Below are 19,661 nucleotides of genomic sequence, written 5' to 3'. Positions count from 1 at the left end.
AGAGAAGGGGGCATATTTTTAAGATGACAGGAAAAACGTCTAAAATAAAGACACGATTGGTAATTTTTTTTACAGAGAGTGGTTCTTGGGTGGAATGAACTTCCATTGGGAACAATGTTTAAAAGACATTTAGATAAGTTTGTGAATAGGACAGGATTGGAGGAATATGTGCCGAGCGCAGGCAGATGGGATAAGTTTAGTTTGGAATTATGTTTGACATGGACTGGTGGGACCAAAGGGAATGTTTCCATTTTGTTTTTCTTTTCCCGAGTGACCAGTGACAAGCAGTGCCCTTCACATCAAGGGGCAATGCTGCATGATCAAACAGTGAAGGGGAGGGCAGGGATTAAATCAAAATAGAGTTGGAGGGGGAATGTTCTTGTTCATTTTTTTTTCTTTTTTTTAAATTAATTTAACCTCCACACTACCGCCTAACTGCGGTAGTGCTTATTTTTACCTAGCACCCATGGTGTGTGTGTGCAAGTGTAAAACGCAGTGAAAGACACAAAGTGCACGAATTTTTATTCAATTGCCACAACCAGGAAGATATGAAAAACACCCGAGTGGTCAGTGACACGCACTGCCCTTCACATCAAAGGGCAATGCTGTGTGATCAAAACAGTGAAGGGAGGGAATGTTTCCATGCTGTATGACTCTCCACCTTGTGGGTGCAGCTCAGTGTCAGGTAAGGTGGGTGATGATGATTGACAGGCGACATGGGCGGGCCATGGGTGGGGCTGATTGACAGGTGCGCTGAGTCCCTTCCCCGGAAACAACCTGCCCAACTGTGGGACGGGTTGATTGACAGGTGCGGTGGGCGGGTGCTGCAGTAAGCCCCGCCGGGCCGGCTTGACCACCTGTGGGGCGGGTTGATTGACAGGTGCGGTCAGTGGGTGCTGCAGTAAAGCCTCGCCCTCCTCCGGGCCGGCCTGACCACCTGTGGAGCGGGTTGATTGACAGGTGCGGTGGGCGGGCGCTGCAGTGAGCCCCGTCCACGCCCCCCTCCGGGACGGCCTGTCCACCTGTGGGGCGGGTTGATTGACAGGTGCTGGCGGGGGCGGGTGCTGCAGTAAACTCCGCCTCCCCCCTCTGGGCCGGCCTGACCACCTGTGGGCTGAAGGCTGTGGCCTGTCAGAGCGGGATCGAGGTGTTGAGTGGTCGCATGGTTATGGAGAGTAACCGACTGACTGATCAGGAGCGGGACATCGGGTACGTGGGACCGGCTCGGTGAATCGAGTGTGGACGATGGAGTCTCAATCGAGCTGTTCTTTACCGGGAGGGTGGGGAGTTGACTCGACTCGCTGGCCTCGGGGGCTAAGCCGCTCTTCTCTCTTTTTTCCCCTCAGGACCGATCAGTACGGGTTCGTCCGGCAGGCGGGCCCGGAGCAGGTGTCCGATTACGGCTCGGTGCTGAGACGCCGGGCGATCAAATGGCGCAAACTGCTGCAGGGCAGCCGTGTGGAGCGCAGCTTGAAAAGTGAGTGGGAGTTAGGAGTTGGGGGGACGTGCTGTTGGGGAAATGGAGCACACATTGTACTCTGCCTCTGTAACTAAACCTCCTCCTCCACCCCGACGACTTTAACCTGCCGTCTTAACCAACACCCTTCTCCCCCCCCCCCCCCCCAAGACCTTGCCCTGTAACTAACCCCCCCCCCCCCGGGTGCTGAGAACTGGCCGTGTAACCAACTGCCCTCCGCTCCTCGCCCACCGCCCACTGAGATCTGCCCCTTTAGCCAACCTCCCACCCACTCCCTCCTTTGGTGCTGAGACCTGCCCCTGTAACCAACTAACCAGTTTTCCCCCACCACACACACACATACGCACACACAAACACAGTGCTCTGACCTGGCCCTGTAACCAAACTCTCCAAAACTGAGACCTGCCCCTGTAACCACCCCCCCCCCCTCCAAAAACACTGAGACCTGCCCCTGTAACCAACCCCTGCCCCCTTGACAACTGAGACCTGCCCCTGTATCCAACCCCTGCCCCTGTAACCAGCAGGCCAAATCCCCCCTCCTCCCACCATGCTGAGACCTGGCCCTGTAACCAATCCCCACCCCCTTCAAGTACTGAGATCTGCCCCTGCGGCCATCCCTCTCCTTGCCCCAGTACTCAAACCTCCTTACCTAGTGTCTGTAGGTTCAGTCAGTTCTGCTCCTCAGCTCTCAGTCTGTAACCATGCAACTTTCTTATCTCAGAGTGCCCATTCACTCAATTTTTGGTCAAGTTTTCTTTGACAATTGCTGTTCTGAAACGTCTTGGGGTGGGGTCTTCTGTAGTGTTACAGTGCTTTATAAATTCTTTGTATCACCTTTGCTATTTGTACTGTCTATATTTTAAGAGCTGATCCCATATGCAGATTTAATCCTTTGATGTTTTGTTTGGTTTGAAACTTGCTTTTGCTGAAGGTTCCTTATAGTAAGTTGCTTTTACAAGAATAAACTTGCTGATTAGCATGTATTGTATTTTGCCACATTATTGATTACTTCAGGGATGAATGTCAGCTTCCTGGTTTTTATCCTGGAATAAAATGCCACACACTTCTTTACAGATGGGTTAATCCAATTGAAGTGTTGCTGTAATAACAGTGCACAACCTATTCTCACAAATAGCAATCAGTACATAGTGGGGGAACTTGGTGTACGATGTTGTTAATGGCTAAATATTGGCCGGAACATGTGTGAGAGAGTCCCTGTTCTTATTTGAAACAATGCCCTGGCATTTTTTTAACGTCACCTGAGGACAGCCGGAGGTTTGCTTTTAATATCTCATCCAAAAGGCATTACCACTGATTACAGTACTCAGTACTGTGACTGTCTGCCTGAATTATGGGCTGACGTTTGTGTAATGGAGCTTGAAGCCACAACCCTCAGATCAGTCAGCCCTGCAAGTCAGGACTGGCGTTGTGTGATGTTTATGGTGAGCTTTGCTATACTTCATATCTGGTATCACGGATTGCCTTTTGATGTTTCCAGGTAGGTGTTCTGTTTCTTTTATTCATATCTTGTGATATGAGTGTCACTGACTACGCCAGCATATATTGCCCATCATGGTTGTCTTTGAGAAGGTGGTGGTGAGCCGCCTTCATAGACCACTAAAGTCAATTTATTGTCGGCAGTCCCACAATGCTGTTGGGAAGAGTTCCAGAATTTTGACTCAGCAACACTGACAGGACAGCTGTATATTTCCAAGTCAGGTTACTGAGCAGTTGGATAGGAATTTGTAGGAGGTGTTGTTCCCATATAGCTTCTGCCTTTGTTTTCTGCATTGTACTACTCATGGGTTTTGAAGGTGTTGTCTAAGGAGCTTTGGTGAATTTATGCAGTGCATCTTGTGGATGGTACACACTGCTGCTACAGAATGTTGGTGGTAGAGGAGGAGGAAGTGGATGATTGTGGATGTGGTTTCAATCATGTGTGCTGCTTTGTCCTGGATGGTGTCAAGCTTCTTGAGTTTTGTTGGAGCTACATATCCAGGCAAGTAGGGAGTATTCCTTCACATTCATGACATGATTTATAAATGTGGACAGTCTTTAGAGAGTCAGAAGGTAAGCTACTCCCTACAGGATTCCTCACCTCTGATCTGCTGTTGTAGCTACTGTATTTAAATACTCATCAACTTCAATTTTTGGTCAATGGTAAACCCCTAAAATGTTGTTGATTAGTGGAGTAATTAGTGATAGTAATGACATAGAATCTAACCATGCCTTTTGACATTCAATCACGTGTTATTGCCCAGGTTTTGCTGCATTTGGACACATTGTTTCAGTATCTGAGAATTCTAGGGTTGAGCAAAAATCTTAATCATTCTGAGAAGATTCATACCATCTAAAATTTCTGGACTTCTATCAGAATCTTTGAATTTGTTTTTTGAAATTAAACTTAACAAAGAAAATCCCAGCACTTGAGCTATGCTGGAATGTACAGTCACAGGCGCAGTTTGTCTGGAAGTTGAGGAAACCCATTCAGATCTCAGCCCTACAAGAACAATGATCTAATCTTTATGACAAACTGAATTCAGGCAACTTGGAGTCTGCACAAATTCCAAGACCTCCAACCTCCATTGGTATTAAATCACATAAACACAGGACATTCCATACATTCAGGAAGCCTGTTTATCCCGATGGAAAAGACATTTGCACCTACTCTAATAGTCAGGAAGATCAATTCATCCCAAGCAATGAAGAGACTATTGTAGGAAAACAGATTTGGCAGGGAGACAAGAGTCTTGCAATTTTGTACAATTGCAGGCCTTCATTTGACTTGGGTGGGTTATTCCCCACAGCTACCAGCAGGAGAAGGATCCCAGCTAGCTACCATCCACAAAGCGATCCTCACAGACTCCTCCAGAAGAGAGATCCCCAAGACACTCTTAAGACCTGAAGACACAGACCTGTTCCTTGCCAGGGAACTAATGGCGACTGACCATGATCTGTAGACCTGCGACTGACAACCTCTGAAAACTGGATTAGTGGTGCTGGAAGAGCACAGCAGTTCAGGCAGCATCCAACGAGCAGTGAAATCGACGTTTCGGGCAAAAGCCCTTCATCAGGAGCGTTTTTTCCTCTCCAGAGCCTCCAAGCCCTCCGTTTTTTCCTCTCCAGACGTCCCCAACAGTACCCTTCCACTGACACTCTCATTCGTTTGGCCGAACTGGTCCTCACCCTTAACAATTTCTCCTTTGAATCCTCCCACTTCCTCCAGACCAAAGGCATAGCCATGGGCACACGTATGGGCCCCAGCTATGCTTGTCTCTTTGTTGGCTATGTAGAACAGTTGATCTTCCGTAATTACACCGGCACCACTCCCCACCTCTTCCTCCGCTACATTGATGACTGCATTGGCGCCACCTCGTGCTCCAGCGAGGAGGTTGAGCAATTCATCAACTTCACCAACACGTTCCACCCTGACCTTAAATTTACCTGGACTATCTCTGACACCTCGCTCCCCTTCCTGGACCTCTCCATCTCCATTAGTGACGACTGACTTGACACTGACATTTTTTACAAACCCACCGACTCCCATAGCTACCTGGATTACACCTCTTCCCACCCTATCTCTTGCAAAAATGCCATCCTGTATTCCCAATTTCTCCGCCTCCGCCGTATCTGCTCCCAGGAGGACCAGTTCCACCATAGGACACACCAGATGGCCTCCTTCTTTAGAGACCGCAATTTCCCTTCCCACGTGGTTAAAGATGCCCTCCAACGCATCTTGTCCACATCCCGCACCTCCGCCCTCAGACCCCACCCCTCCAACCGTAACAAGGACAGAACGCCCTGGTGCTCACCTTCCACCCTACAAACCTTCGCATCAACCAAATCATCCACCGACATTTCCGCCACCTCCAAAAAGACCCCACTACCAGGGATATATTTCCCTCCCCACCCCTTTCCGCCTTCCGCAAAGACTGTTCCCTCCGTGACTACCTGGTCAGGTCCACACCCCCCTACGACCCACCCTCCCATTCTGGCACTTTCCCCTGCCACCGCAGGAACTGTAAAACCTGTGCCCACACCTCCTCCCTCACCTCTATCCAAGGCTCTAAAGGAGCCTTGCACATCCATCAAAGTTTCACCTGCACATCCACCATGATCATTTATTGTATCCGTTGCTCCCGATGTGGTCTCCTCTACATTGGGGAGACTGGGTGCCTCCTAGCAGAGCGCTTTAGGGAACATCTCCGAGACACCCGCACCAATCAACCAAACCGCCCCGTGACCCAACATTTCAACTCCCCTCCCACTCTGCCGAGGACATGGAGGTCCTGGGCCTCCTTCACCGCCGCTTCCTCACCACCAGACGCCTGGAGGAAGAACGCCTCATCTTCCGCCTCGGAACACTTCAACCCCAGGGCATCAATGTGGACTTCAACAGCTTCCTCATTTCCCCTTCCCCCACCTCATCCTAGTTTCAAACTTCTAGCTCAGTAACTGTCTCCTTGACTTGTCCGGACTTGTCCGACCTGCCTATCTTCTTTTCCACCTATCCACTCCACCCTCTACTCCTTGACCTATCACCTTCATCTCCTCCCCCACTCACCCATTGTACTCTATGCTACTCTCTCCCCACACCCCCCCTCCTCTTGCTTATCTCTCCATGCTTCAGGCTCACTGCCTTTATTCCTGATGAAGGGCCTTTGCCCGAAACGTTGATTTCGCTGCTCATTGGATGCTGCCTGAACTGCTGTGCTCTTCCAGCACCACTAATCCAGTATTTGGTTTTCAGCATCTGCAGTCATTGTTTTTAACCTCTGAAAACTACTGACCTGATCGAACCACAAGGCATCAGACACATCCTGAGGTAAAAACCGGCTTGCAAAACCACCACAAAATAAGAACCAAGTACTTAGGATATCCTATGTGCATCCTACCGCATCAGCTGACTCAACCCAGACTGATGGCCAACACTGTTCGAAGTCTTCGTCGAGGCACTGGGTATGGTAAGCAGCAGCAGTCAGCTGTTCTTCAAAATCACAAATTCTGCCCAGTGGTGAACTTAATTCCTGACACCCCAAAATTTCCAAACTAGCTAGCAGGGTGGGTGAGGACGGTGGTTACAGGGCAGTGAAACCCAAGAGTAGGAAGCCTAATAATAGTTTCTGTGATAAAACCCAGCTGTTTAGATCTAATAGGGTTTAACCTGTATTCAATTTAAGTGTATCTAATTCCTGTCCTCTGTATCATTATGTCAATTTCACTGTTTTATTGCATTTGCCCTTTATTTCTTGTATTACACTTATCTTTCTTTTGTAATTAAATAAACACAAATTCTCTTGTCCTGAAACACCTGCCTTCTGCCTTCTTCATTTCACATTTCCCAATTAAGTCCACTGTCAGGACCATGGACCCGGGGATGATTCAAACCACCTAAAAATCAGCAAATTACTGATCACAAACTAGAAACCTTACAGGATGTGCGAATGGTGCTGAACATTGTTCAATCATCAGTGAACATCCCCAGTTCTGACCTTCTTATACTGGAGGGAACATCATTTGAAGCAGCTGAGGATTATATGGGCCGAGGACACTACCCTGAGGATCTCCTACAGAGATGTCCTGGAGCTGAGATGACTGACCTCCACCCACAGTCATTTTTCATTGTGCTAGGTCTGACTCCAACCAGTGGAGGGTTTGCTCCCTAGTCATAGAAATGTACAGCATGGAAATAGACCTTCTTCATTCCAACCAGATACCCTAACCTAATCTAGTGCCATTTACCAGCACTTGGCCTATTTCCCTCCAAACCCTTCCTATTCATATACCCATGCAGATGTCTTTTAAATGTCGTAGTTGTATCAGCCTCCACCACTTCCTCTGGCAGCTCATTCCATACACGCATCACCCTCTGTGTTTGCCCCTTAGGTCCCTTTTATATCTTTCCCCTCTCACCCTAAACCTATGCCCTCTAGTTCTGGACTCCCCCACCCTGGGGAAAAGATCACATCTATTGATCCTATCAATGTTTCTCATGATTTTATAAACCTCTATAAGGTCACCCCTCAGCCTCCGACGCTCCAGGGAAAACAGCCCTAGCCTATTCAACCTCCCTATAGCTCAAATCCTCCAACTCTGGCAACATGCTTGTAAATCTTTTCTGAACCATTTCAAGTTTCACAACATCTTTCCAGTAGGAAGGAGACCAGAATTGCATGCAATATTCCAACAGTGGCCTAACCAATGTCCTGTACAGCTGCAAAATGACCTCCCAACTCCTCTACTCAATACTCTGACTGATAAAGGAAAGCATACCGAATGCCTTCACTATCCTATCTATCTGCACTTTCAAGGAGCTATGAACCTGCACTCCAAGGTCTCTTTGTTCAGCATTACTCCCTAGGACCTTACCATTAAGTGTATAAGTCCTGCTTTGATTTGCTTTCCCAAAATGCAGCACCTCTCATTATTTTAAATTCAACTCTACATCTGCCACTCCTCAGCCTATGAAATGATCAAGATCTCATTGTACTCTGAGGTAGCCTTCTTTGCTGTCTGTGGCACCTCCAATTTTGGAGCCATCTGCAAAATTACTCGCTATACCTCTTATGCTTGCATCCAAATCATTTTTCAATGACAAAAAGCAGTGGACCCAGCATCAATCCTTGAGGCACTCTACTGGTCACGGGCCTCTAGTCTGAAAAGCAACCCTCCTCCACCACCCTCTGTCTTCTACCTTTGAGTCAGTTCTGTATCCCAATGGCTAGTTCTCCCTGTATTCCATGAGATCTAACCTTACTAACCAGTCTACCATGAGGAACCTTGTCGAACATCTTACTGAAGTCCATTTGGATCATGTACACTGCTCTGCCCTCATCAATCCTCTTTGTTACTTCTTCAAAAAACTCAATCAAGTTTGTGAGAAATGATTGTGAGACAGTCATGACAATAAATAAATCAAAAAATCTATTCAAGGACTGTGACTGTGTCCTCATCTCTAGGCATTCAGCTCTTTTGACCATGTTTGACCAAAGATTATTATGAGTGGTCCTGACAGAACTCAAACTGAGCATCACTAAGCTGGTTGCTGCAAAGCATGTCCTGCTTGATAGCACTGTTGATGACCCCTTCCATCACTTTACTGATGTTTGAAAGTAAACTGACGGGGCAATAATTGTTCAGGCTTGGTTAGTCCTGCTTTTGAGTACAGAATATAAGGCAATTTTGTATTTGACTGTGTTGTAGCTGCCCTGGAACAGCTTGGCTAGGGGTGAGGCAAGTTCTGGAGCACATTTTCAGTTTTATTGCCAGAAAGTTGTCAGGGTCCAGTAGTTTTCCATTACCTCCTACAACATGGAATTAATAGAATTGGCTGAAGACTGGCATCTGTGATGCTGGGGACCTCTGGAGAAGACCAAGATGAATAATTTTATTGGGCAAATCTGGCCGAAAATTGTTAGGACTGCTTCAGCCTCATCTTTTGCACTGATGTGGCAGGATCCCTTGCTATTGAGGATGGGGATACTTGTCAGGCCACCTTCTTCAGTGAGTTATTTACCTTTCTACCACTATTCACAACAGGATGTAGTAGAACTGCAGAGCATAGATCTGATCTTTTTGTTGTGGAATCGCTTATTTCTGTCTGTCTCACTGTCTATGCTGCTTTTGCTGTTTGGCGCAAAGGTAGTTCTGTGTTGTTGCTTCATTTTTATGTGCCTTGTGCTCGTCCTGGCATGCCCTTCTGCAGTCTTCGCTGTCTGTACCCTCCACTGCCTCCAATCTCAGCCCCCCAGCCCTGTACTGCCCAGTTCTACCTGGTCCCCAAGATCCACAAGCCCAACTACCCTGTCCGATCTATCGTCTCGGCATGCACCCGCCCCGTCAAACGCATCTCATCCCACCTCGACTCTATCCTGTTCCCCTTAGTTCAGGCACCTTCCACCTTCATCTGCAAAAGCAACCACGCCCTGCATCTCTTTAGCAAGTTCCAGTTCCGCAACCCCTAGTGCTTTGTCTTCACTATGGATGTGCAGTACTTAGATACACCCAAACCCCCTTAGGGATGGTCTCCAGGCCCTGAGTTTCTTCCTCTCCAACAGACCCATCCAGTCCCCCTTCTCCAATACCCTCTTGTGCCTTGCCGAACTGGTCCTCACCTTCAATAAGTTTTCCTTTAACTCCTCCGATTTCCTCCAAATCAAGCAACTGGCCATTGGCGCTGTGCCCCAACTCTTGTGCCGTTACATTGATGACTGCATCAGTGCAGTATCCTGCACCCAAGCTGAACTGGATCAGTTCATTGACTTCGCCCACAACATCCACCCTGCCCCCAAATTCACTTGGTCCATCTCGGACACCTCCCTCCCCTTTCATGCCTTCACCATTTCCATCTCCAGTGGCAGTCTCCAGACGGACACTTTACTACAAACCCATAGACTCCCATAACTGCCTGGACTACACCTTATCCTGCAAGAACTCCATCCCGTTCTCCCAATTCTTCCGCCTCCGCCGTATCTGCTCGTACGAAGAGACGTTCTACTCGCAAGGCTCCCAGATGTCCAGCTATGTTGAACAATGTGCTTTTTCTCCTTCTGTCATCCAGAGACCCCTCCACTGCACCACCTCCATTCCCTGTTCCACTACTCTAAACATCCCCTCCTCCCAACACAATAAAGACAGAATCCCCCTTCTCCTCACCTATCACCCCGCCAGTCACTGCATCCAACACATCATTCTTAAACACTTCTGCCAACTCCAACTAGACCAAGAACATCATTCTCTCCCCACCCCTCTCTACTTCCCTAAGAACTGTTCCCTTCGATAGTCCTTGCTTTGCGCCACTCTCCTGCCTGCAAATATGTGTTTGAATTTACCATTTTGCCAAGGGATATGGTTATGGGATTTTACTGTATTGGAACAATTAATTAGTAGTTGCTGTAAGAGGTAGGTTAAGTTTTCCAACAGTTAAGTTATTCTAAATTTTGTTTTCTCTTTTGTGCTTCAACTGTAGCATTTAAGTAAATTCTGTTTTGCTTAAAGCCGAGTGGTTTGACCAGCTGCATCACACCTTGAACACCCATTTTACACCTGCCTTTAAAAGTAACAAAAAGTTAGAGTCTAGGCTACCATTAAAATATTACAAAACATAGAACATTACAGCGCAGTACAGGCCCTTCAGACCTCGGTGTTGTGCCATCCTGTGAAACCAATCTGACACCCATCTAATCTACACTATTCTATTCTCCTCCGTATGATTATCCAATGTCCATTTAAATGCCCATAAATATGACAAGTCTGCAATTGTTGCTGACAGGGCATTCCACACCCCGACTACTCTGAGTAAAGAAACTACCTCTGATATCTGTCCTATATCTATCAACCTTCAGTTTGAAGCTATACCTCCTCATGCTGGCCATCACCATCTTCAGAAAAAGGCTCGCACTGTCCACCCTATCTAACCCTCTGATTGTCTTAAATCACAATTAGTCACCCCTCAACCTTCTCCCGAACGAAAACAGCCTCCAGCCCCTCGGCCTTTCTTCTTAAGACCTTCCCTCCATACCAGGCAACATCCTAGTAAATCTCCTTTGACACCTTTCCTAAGCTTCCACATCATTCCTATAACACAGTGACCAGAACTGTACACAGTACTCCAAGTGTGGCGGCACCAGAGTTTTGTACAGCTGCAGCATGACCTCGTGGTTCCGAACCTCAATTCCTCAACCAATAAAAGCTAATACACCATATGCTGCCTTAACAGCCCAATCAACCTTGAGGTATCTATGCACATGGACACAGAGATCTCTCTGCTCATCTCCAAAACCAAAAATCTTACCATTCGATCAGTACTCTGCATTCCTGTTACTCCTTCCAAAGTGAGTCACCTCTCACCTTTCTGCTTTAAACTTTATTTGCCACCTCTCAGCCCAGCTCTGCAGCCTAACTATGTCCTTCTGTAACTTACAACATCCTTTGGCACTATCCACAACTCTACTGACCTTATTAAATTTACTAACCCATCCTTCTACATCCTCATCCAGGTCATTTATAAAAATGGCAAACAGCAATGGACCCAAAAAAGATCTTTGCGATACAACACTAGTAACTGAACTCCAGGATGAACATTTCCCATCACCAACCACCCTCTGTCATCTTTCAGCTAGCCAATTTCTGATCCAAACCACTAAATCACTCTCCATCCCATGCCTCCATATTTTCTGCAATACCTTACAATGGGGAACCTTATCAAATGCCTTACTGAAATCCATATACACCACATCAACTGCTTTACCCTCATCCACCTGTTTGGTCACCTTCTCAAAGAACTCCGTAAGGTTTGTGAGGCACGAACATCCCTTCACAAAATAGTGTTGACTATCTCTAATCAACTTATTCCTATCGAGATGATTATAAATCCTATGTTATAACCTTTTCCAACACTTTACCCACAACCGAAGTAAGGCTCACTGGTCTGTAATTACCAGGGTTGTCTCTACACCCTTCTTGAACAAGGGAACAACATTTGCTATCCTCCAGTTTTCTGGGACAATTCCTGTAGATAATAATGACATAAAGATCAAAACCAAATGCTCAGCAGTCTCCTACCTGGCTTCCCAGAGAATCCTAGGATAAATCCCATCCAGCCCAGGGAATTTATCTATTTTCACAATTTCCAGAATTTCTAACACCTCCTTGTAAACATCAATCCCATCTAGTCTAGTAGCCTGTTTCTCAATATTCTCCAGGACAACATTGTCTTTTTCCAGTGTGAATACTGACAAAAAAAATTCATTTAGTGCTTCCTCTATCTCCTCTGATTCTATGCACACATTTTGAGAGGTTTGGCCTGGACTCCACCTGCTCAGTCAGTCGTGATGCCTTTGGTAGCTCATGGTGGTCTATGTCACCTTATCCCATGCCTGCAGAGTGGAGCACTCGAACCATGCACGACCAATTCTCCCATTCTAGTGGAGATAGATAGCTGTGGTCCTCATGGTAGATTTACAGTAGTTTCACAAAGTTCCTGAAATGTTGTTCTCCTTTTTAAAAAGATATTTCTCTCAAAATTTCTCAACACAATATTGACACATTTCTCACATTGTGAAACATGACATTGAGCGAGCCTGGGTATGGGGCGAATGAGTGTCGCTCTTCCAAAAATGCTGAGCAGTCAGAAACTCTGGATTGCACAACTTGTGCTCCTTTTCCCATGCTTATCACCTTCACTCATGTATTCACCTTAACAACATCTGAGAGCTCAGAAACAATTCCTACTAACTTGTTTTATCCCTGCAGGAAAAGCGAGCAAAACTGTAATTTGCTACTGATCTCTAATTTCCCTTGAGCAGTGTTGGTGAACCACCTCCTTAAACAGTTGTAGTTCATCTGTTGTATGCTCATCCCCAGCAATGTTACAAAGGGAGATTCAGGTTTCTGAGCAATAATTAAGGAGCCAGTATTGTCGCAATTTGGGATGATGTGCGGTTTGAAGGGGAATTTGCAATTGCTGATGTTCAGGTATATCTGTTGGCCTTGTTCTTCTAGATATCCTCTTTTATATTACGCTATTTCTGCTCTGTGGAGTCAACAGCCTAGAGCTTTTCAAAATCTTTCTTTGTAAACCCTTCTGGCCCTGGTTATATGTTACCAAATTGATGCATATCCACAAAATGACTATACCAAAATTGAAGACCTAAACACAAGTCACTGTGAGATAGAACTAATATGTAGTATGCATCTTAGCTTAACTAATAAAAACAATGTTGAATATCAGATGCCTTTCACACAACACATTCTTTAGGTGTCTTGTTGTTGCCTATCCTTGCTAGCTGAGGATAGTTATTCTGTCTAGTGGCAAAGTGGTTAGCACTGCTGCCACACACCACCAGAGACCTGGGTTCAATTCCCACCTCTGTGCAAACTCCACACAGACAGTTGCCTTTCTCCCCGTGTCTGCGTGGGTTTCCTCCGGGTGCTCCGGTTTCCTCCCACAGTCCAAAAATGTACAGGTTAGGTGAATTGGCCATGCTAAATTGCCTGTAGTGTGAAGTGAAGGGGTAAATGTAGGGGAATGGATCTGGGTGGGTTGCTCTTCAGAGGGTCGGTGTGGACTTGTTGGGCCGAAGGGCCTGTTTCCACACTAAGTAATCTAGCCTGACTTATTTGTGTGCCTCATATATAGTGGGAGCTTGGATCAATTATATGTAACAATGCTAGTTTTATATTCAAAGGTGTTTTCTACTTTCATTTTATGTTTGGACTATCAGAGGAAAAGACATGAAGATTCAGATGAAGTGTGCTTCGTTACAGGTGTCAAGTATAGTAATAAAATCAAACTATTCTGAATGTGTAATGTTCAGAGGAGATATGAAAAGGTAATCAGATTTTTGATCAATAATGGAATTGAGGATTATAGGAAAAAGGTAGTAATGTGGAGTTGAGGATTGTCAGAGCAGCCATGATCTCATCGGATGGCAGAGCAACTCAACAGTTGGTAAATAGCCAACTTCTGTTGCTACAGCCAATGATCTTCTGTTCTTCTAGACTTTTGTGATACCTTCTAACAAAGTAACCTGAAGTGCATCAAGGTATTTCACCAAACAAAATATGACACTTCGAAGCCATATTACGATAGTCCACCCAAAAGCTTAATCAGAGCTTAAATTTCAAGGAACATCTTAAAGGAGTGGAGAGAGATAAAGTGCGGGATTTAAACAGCATATTCCATTGTTTGGAACAGAGGCAGCTGAAAACACGCCTCAGTGGTGCAGCACTTCAGTAAGGATGTGCAAAAGGTTAGAGTTGGAAGAGTGCCAAAATCTTGACATTGCAACGCTGGAGAATGTTATGAAGATGAGGAGAGGCGAGGCAATAAAAGAGTTTGAAAATAAGGATAAGCGTATCAAAATCAAGACATTACCCATAAAGGTCATCAACCAGAGTTAAAATGTGACTGGGACAGAGAGAGAGTTAAAATGCAGGCTGCAGTGTTGAATGCTTAACTTTATGGAAGATGCAGTGTGACCCCTGGCCAAATATGTATTGGAATAGTTGAATCGAGAAGTAAAAAGGGATTGATGAGAGTTTCAGAGCAGACGCTTGGGATTGAGTGTCTATGAAGGCAAAATGCTGGGGAGGATAGGTTGACCATCAACACTGCAAGGTGGGCCATGGAAATGCCTGATCTATGAAACTTAGTTATGGCCAGTAGCTGAATCAAAGCAAATAAAACTGTCAATAAACAAGTCAGATTTATTGCTGGGGTATAGTTTTCAAAAGTAGTGAAGTTACCTCTATAGGAACCTGGTCAGGCTACGTTTAAGAATTCTTCTACAGTTCTTGGCTTAAAGAAAGCATATGGGATTAGTTCTTAGTGCACTAAGTATTGAGGCAAGCAACTTCAAGGGTGTCTAAATCCCTGCGCCCACCTGTCCCCACTATCTCTACAATTGCTTAAATAATATAATATCCTTTGTTATCACGTGTACTCCAGGGAGGAATATAGGAGTACAATGAAAAGTTAGTGTTGCCTCTTGTGGCGCCATCTTAGATATTCCTAGGTACAAATCTTAGATACAAAAGAGGAATAAAAAGAAAAGTTGTTGCATTACTTTACAGCACTTAAAGAATAAGTTATAAGTTATATTGCAGTAGCTCAGCACAGGGCTTCCCCACATGGTCTGATTATGTGTGCCAGACCCCAGTACAACAACCGTCCCTGCTCTGCTCCTGTTAGGTTCTTTTTCCTTACAGATTTGATGCAACTGCAACACACCAAGGCCTGTGAATAAACAACTAAATTATATTAAGCACAGTACCCTACAAGCTTTGGAGAAACTTTTTAACACCTCACAGGATTTACAGGGTTGTGGCAAAAGCTTTCCCTGAACAAAGGAAACAGTCCTTCCTTTATACAACACCTTTACATCACAGTTAGTAATGCCCAAAAGACAACCCCCAGCCACTCCCTCACAGTTACATGCCACTCGAGATACAATGCAGTGGCCACCTCACCTCCAGAAACCATGTAATGTAAATCATCTCTTTAATGGTCAAATCTGTTGCAAATCATTTTTTTGTAACTACAGGGGAATAGTCAATTTCCAACGCACATGTTCTTATTGATTACTGAATAGGGGATGGCATCCCTGAATGGCAAAGAAATGCCATGTAAACTTCCCACATTCCATCTATAAGACAAAGACATACTACCTTACCTCCCAAGGCATTCAAATTCTTGCAGGTCAGTAGAGCAAATTAACCCTTTAATATCTCACTCCATGCATGCAGTCCACTCTATACTGGCTCTCAACTGCTCCAAGGTAAGTCCCAGGGCTGCTAACCCGACACTGGCTGCTGCTCCAGGACATGCCTCACCTGCGTGAGCCAACGCTCCGGAATTCTCCTCGGGGGCTCGCCCAGCTTTTCCATTCCCTTAATGCAGAAGGGGAATTAAAATAAGAGAGAAAGGAAGGAAAAGAACAGATGGGTGGGGGGGGCGGGGGGGAGGTTGGGTAGGGGGTCTGGATGGCGCATCTTACTCTGCTGTCATTTTTCCAGAGACATTTCCAGGTTTTACCAAAAGTTAGTGATCGGAAACATTAACACTGTTTCTCTCAAGTGCTGTCAGAGTATTCAAGTTTGAGGTTTTTATTTCAGATTTCCAGTGTCTGTATGTCACTTTTGTTTTAGCAATTTAAGTTATTTCAATTGCGATTTACAATTTTGTAATTGTCAGGTTTTTAGTCCAATCTGAATCTCCTAATTCAACTTGCGCTGCCAACAGTAAAGCATGTTTTTAATCAAGTATTTCAAGAAGTGAATCAAGACATACAACTGAAAGGATAAATATGTAAGTGGATGAAGTAATGTGCATTGTAAAAGAGAGATACTCAATTTTCTGTCCACTACATCTCCTTCCACACTAAGAAATGAATACTGAGATTTAATGCCAAAAGTGAAAATGCTGGAAAATGTCAGCAGGTCTGGCAGCATCTGTAAGCAGAGAAAAGAGCTGACGTTTAGAGTCTAACTGACCCTTTGTCAAAGCACTTTGGTTTCAGATTCCAGCACCTGCAGTAATTTGCTTTTATCCAGAGAGATTTAATGGACTGAACATAGTTCTGTGGTTATGTGAATAAAGGTTTGTAAGGGGTTTTTGAAACTGGGAGAGGTGAAGATTCTTCAGCAATATTTTCTAGAGAGTAGGACACAAGCACTTTTATATGCTCTTAGATATTTTCCCAGATTGTTTTAAGTATGAATCCAGTTGCTAATTACAGCAAGCCTGCTACCCTACCCCATCCAAACATATTTTGGCATAGGGTTGCAGCTCATTAATGTAAACAAAGTATTTTCTGTGAGAGTATTGATGGTCACTTTGGAGGGATTTGTCTTGCAGTTTTTGAAGAGCTCAGCTGTATAAAGGAGCTGAGAACAAAAGATTAAACCTCTGATACCACCAGCATTTGATCCGCATACAAACATCTTTGAAAAAAAAGTTAACTTAAATGGATGATAATATCTTGCACAAGGTTTAAGAATTGTTTTAAATGCTAAATATTGACTGTAAAGACATAAAACATGCCCATGATCAGAAAAAAAAGCTTTCTCTCACCTGCTAATGAATGTGATCTGTTATTTGGGGTCATTTGTGTTTCACATTTTTAACTTCTTGCCTTTATTCCCACAACAGTGAAACGCTATATCAGGAAAGGAATTCCAAATGAATATCGCAGTCTTATCTGGATGACTGTTAGTGGAGCCCAAGCACAGATGGAAAAAAATCCAGCTTACTATATGAAGCTGCTGGAAATGGAAGAAGATCCAAAGTTGATTGATGCTGTTAAAACAGGTAGTACAATTCTGTTTAAGTAATACCAGCTCAGACATTTCATTTCACTGCTGTTGGTTAATTGATGTGTTACAACTTGTATAATGTTTGTCTAAAAATGTACTCTGAACATTGCAAATTTCTGATATTGTGAGGAAATGGCCAAGTATTTCGGAGATTGGTGGGCACCTGTTAACCAGACTTTACATTTTGAATGATGTTTACATGTTTTCCACGTAAATTTAGACTTCTCAATTGAAAGTCGAGAGAAGAATTTTCACCACAGGAAGCTGTGGTTGTGTGCAGGACGTTTGTGTAAATGTACTGTTTCTGATAAATGTACACATTATACATGCGCAACGCAGGAGTTCAATAATTAGTTAGCAAATAGAAATTACCTGTCTGCTGATTTGTAATACTGTTTCTTTCAATCTCTCTTTTTTTTTGCTATCGTGGTTTGTTTCCTTTTATGTTGAAGGTGATGAATTAAGGAAGTCTATTTCTCATTCTAATTTTGATTTTCTTCCCTAAAAATAAGTTGAAATTTGAAAGCAAAGCTTCTTTAAGGGTAACTGATGCTAAGAGTCGAAGTATTGAGCTGAGAATGGAGAAACATAAGTTGAGGGATGGATGGAAGGGAGGAAATGGTTAAGTAGCTAGATGACCAGAGACAGGCAGTGACTGGGCTGGGTTACAAGCCACATGTGATTCCACTTTTTAGGAAAGGAAGGAGAATGAAGACGGGGAATTTCAAACCTGCTAGCTTTCAAACATGGACAGAGTCAACATAGAGTTGTGAAGGAGAAATGATGCTTGACAAACCTGAGACTTTTTGGGATGTTACTGGCAAAATCAATAAGATGGAACAAGTAGATATGTATATTTGGATTTTTAAAAGGTTTTGGATAAATCCTGGAGTTTAGAAATGAAAATGAAAAGGCATGGGATCAGAGATAATATACGAGCATGGAAAGAGCACAGGTTAACAGAAGAAAAGCAGAATATAGGAATAAATGAGACATTCTCAGTTGGCAGGCTGTAATCCATGAAATCCTGCCTAGCCCTTATTCTTGGGCCCAAGCTATTTACCGTCCATATCAATGGTTTGGATTTGGGAATCAACTGTAACATTTCAAAATTTGCAGATGACATAAGATTTAGTGGGAATGGGAGTTGAGGATTTTGCAAAAAGGCTTAAGGAGTATTTAGGCAGGCTATGTGAGTGGACAATAGCATGGCAGATAGAACATAAAGTGGATGTGTTAGGTTAATCCAGGTTGGTAGAGGAAAGAAGTGTACAGAGTATTTCTTAAATGATGGGAGATTGGAAAATGTTTGTGCCCAAAAAGGTCAAGGTATCCTTGTTCGTAAGTCAGTCAAAGCTAATGTGCAGATGCAGCAAGTAATTCAGAAGGCAAACTATATGTTAGTCTTTTTCTCAAGAGAAATTGAGTACAGAAGCAAAGAGGTCTTGGCGAGACTGCACCTCCTTGGTGAGAGTTCTGTGACCCTTGCCCAAGGAAGGTTTTCCTTGCCATAGAGGAACCATTGTGGAGGGTCACTAGACTAATTACTGAGAGAGTGGCGCTGTCCTATGAGGAAAGATTGAGAAGACTAAACCTGTATTTTCCAAAGTTTAGATGAATGAGGGTGATCTCCGAGAAACTTATGAAATTCTTAAAGGAATAGACAGATGCAGAAAGGAATTGTTCCCTGTCCATAGAATCTAGAAACAGAGAGAGTTTCAAAATAAAACTTGTACTTGTATCAATCATAGTCAGAGTGATAAAGAGCTACAGCATAGAGAAAGGCCCTTCAGCCCATCATGTCTATGCCTGTCAAAAACTACCACCTAACTACTCTAACCCCATTTTCTATTTCTTAGCCAGTAGTATTGTATGCCATGGCATTGCAAGCACACATCCGAATATGTCCTCAATGTGATGAGGGTTTCTGGCTGTACCTCCCTTACAGGCAGTGATTCCAGATTCCTGCCACCCTCTAGGAACCTCTGCCCTTTACATTAAATCTGTACTCTTCTCTGTTTCAACCCTCCGTCAAGAGAGAAAGGTTCTTCCTTTCTACCCTTGGTGTTGCCTGTGCAGCCTGTTTTATGATGTGGATCTGATCTGATTTTAGAAGGCTGGGAGGCAGAGCCTGTAAGGTTGCTATTGAAGTGAGTGAACAAACTTGGCAGTAAAGTCACTAATTTCTCATATTGGTCAAAAGGACTTTAGAAATAATTAGTAATTTACTGGAATAATCGGAGCCATTGCATTCAACTCTACATGGTAATCACGACTGTGACACACTGGACCACTGTCTCGAAATGCTAAATGTTTATTACTCCATTGAAGAGTGAGATATTATTTTACACCTGGGAACATCCTTCTA

At 44.3% G+C, this 19,661-nt stretch overlaps 1 protein-coding gene across 2 annotated transcripts in view; it reads left to right on the top strand.

The window, feature by feature from the left end:
- The first annotated feature begins 1,088 nt into the window (after positions 1-1,088).
- The window catches only part of grtp1a (growth hormone regulated TBC protein 1a), a 77,078-nt gene continuing 58,505 nt past the window's right edge, over positions 1,089-19,661 (top strand). Inside the window, exons 1-3 of one of the 2 annotated variants that reach the window (XM_072584716.1) lie at positions 1,089-1,209; positions 1,347-1,477; positions 17,130-17,288. In XM_072584716.1, coding sequence (XP_072440817.1) covers positions 1,163-1,209; positions 1,347-1,477; positions 17,130-17,288 — 337 coding nt within the window. In that variant the 5' untranslated portion in view covers positions 1,089-1,162. Of the gene's footprint in view, positions 1,210-1,346; positions 1,478-2,837; positions 2,976-17,129; positions 17,289-19,661 lie in introns of those variants that run through there. The other variant, XM_072584718.1, reaches the window with a different exon arrangement.

The sequence above is a fragment of the Chiloscyllium punctatum genome, chromosome 15 (assembly GCF_047496795.1).
Source record: "Chiloscyllium punctatum isolate Juve2018m chromosome 15, sChiPun1.3, whole genome shotgun sequence".
NCBI lineage: Eukaryota > Metazoa > Chordata > Chondrichthyes > Orectolobiformes > Hemiscylliidae > Chiloscyllium > Chiloscyllium punctatum.
The sequence above is the reverse complement of the archived record's forward strand: the minus strand, read 5'-3'. Positions and strand labels throughout refer to the sequence as shown.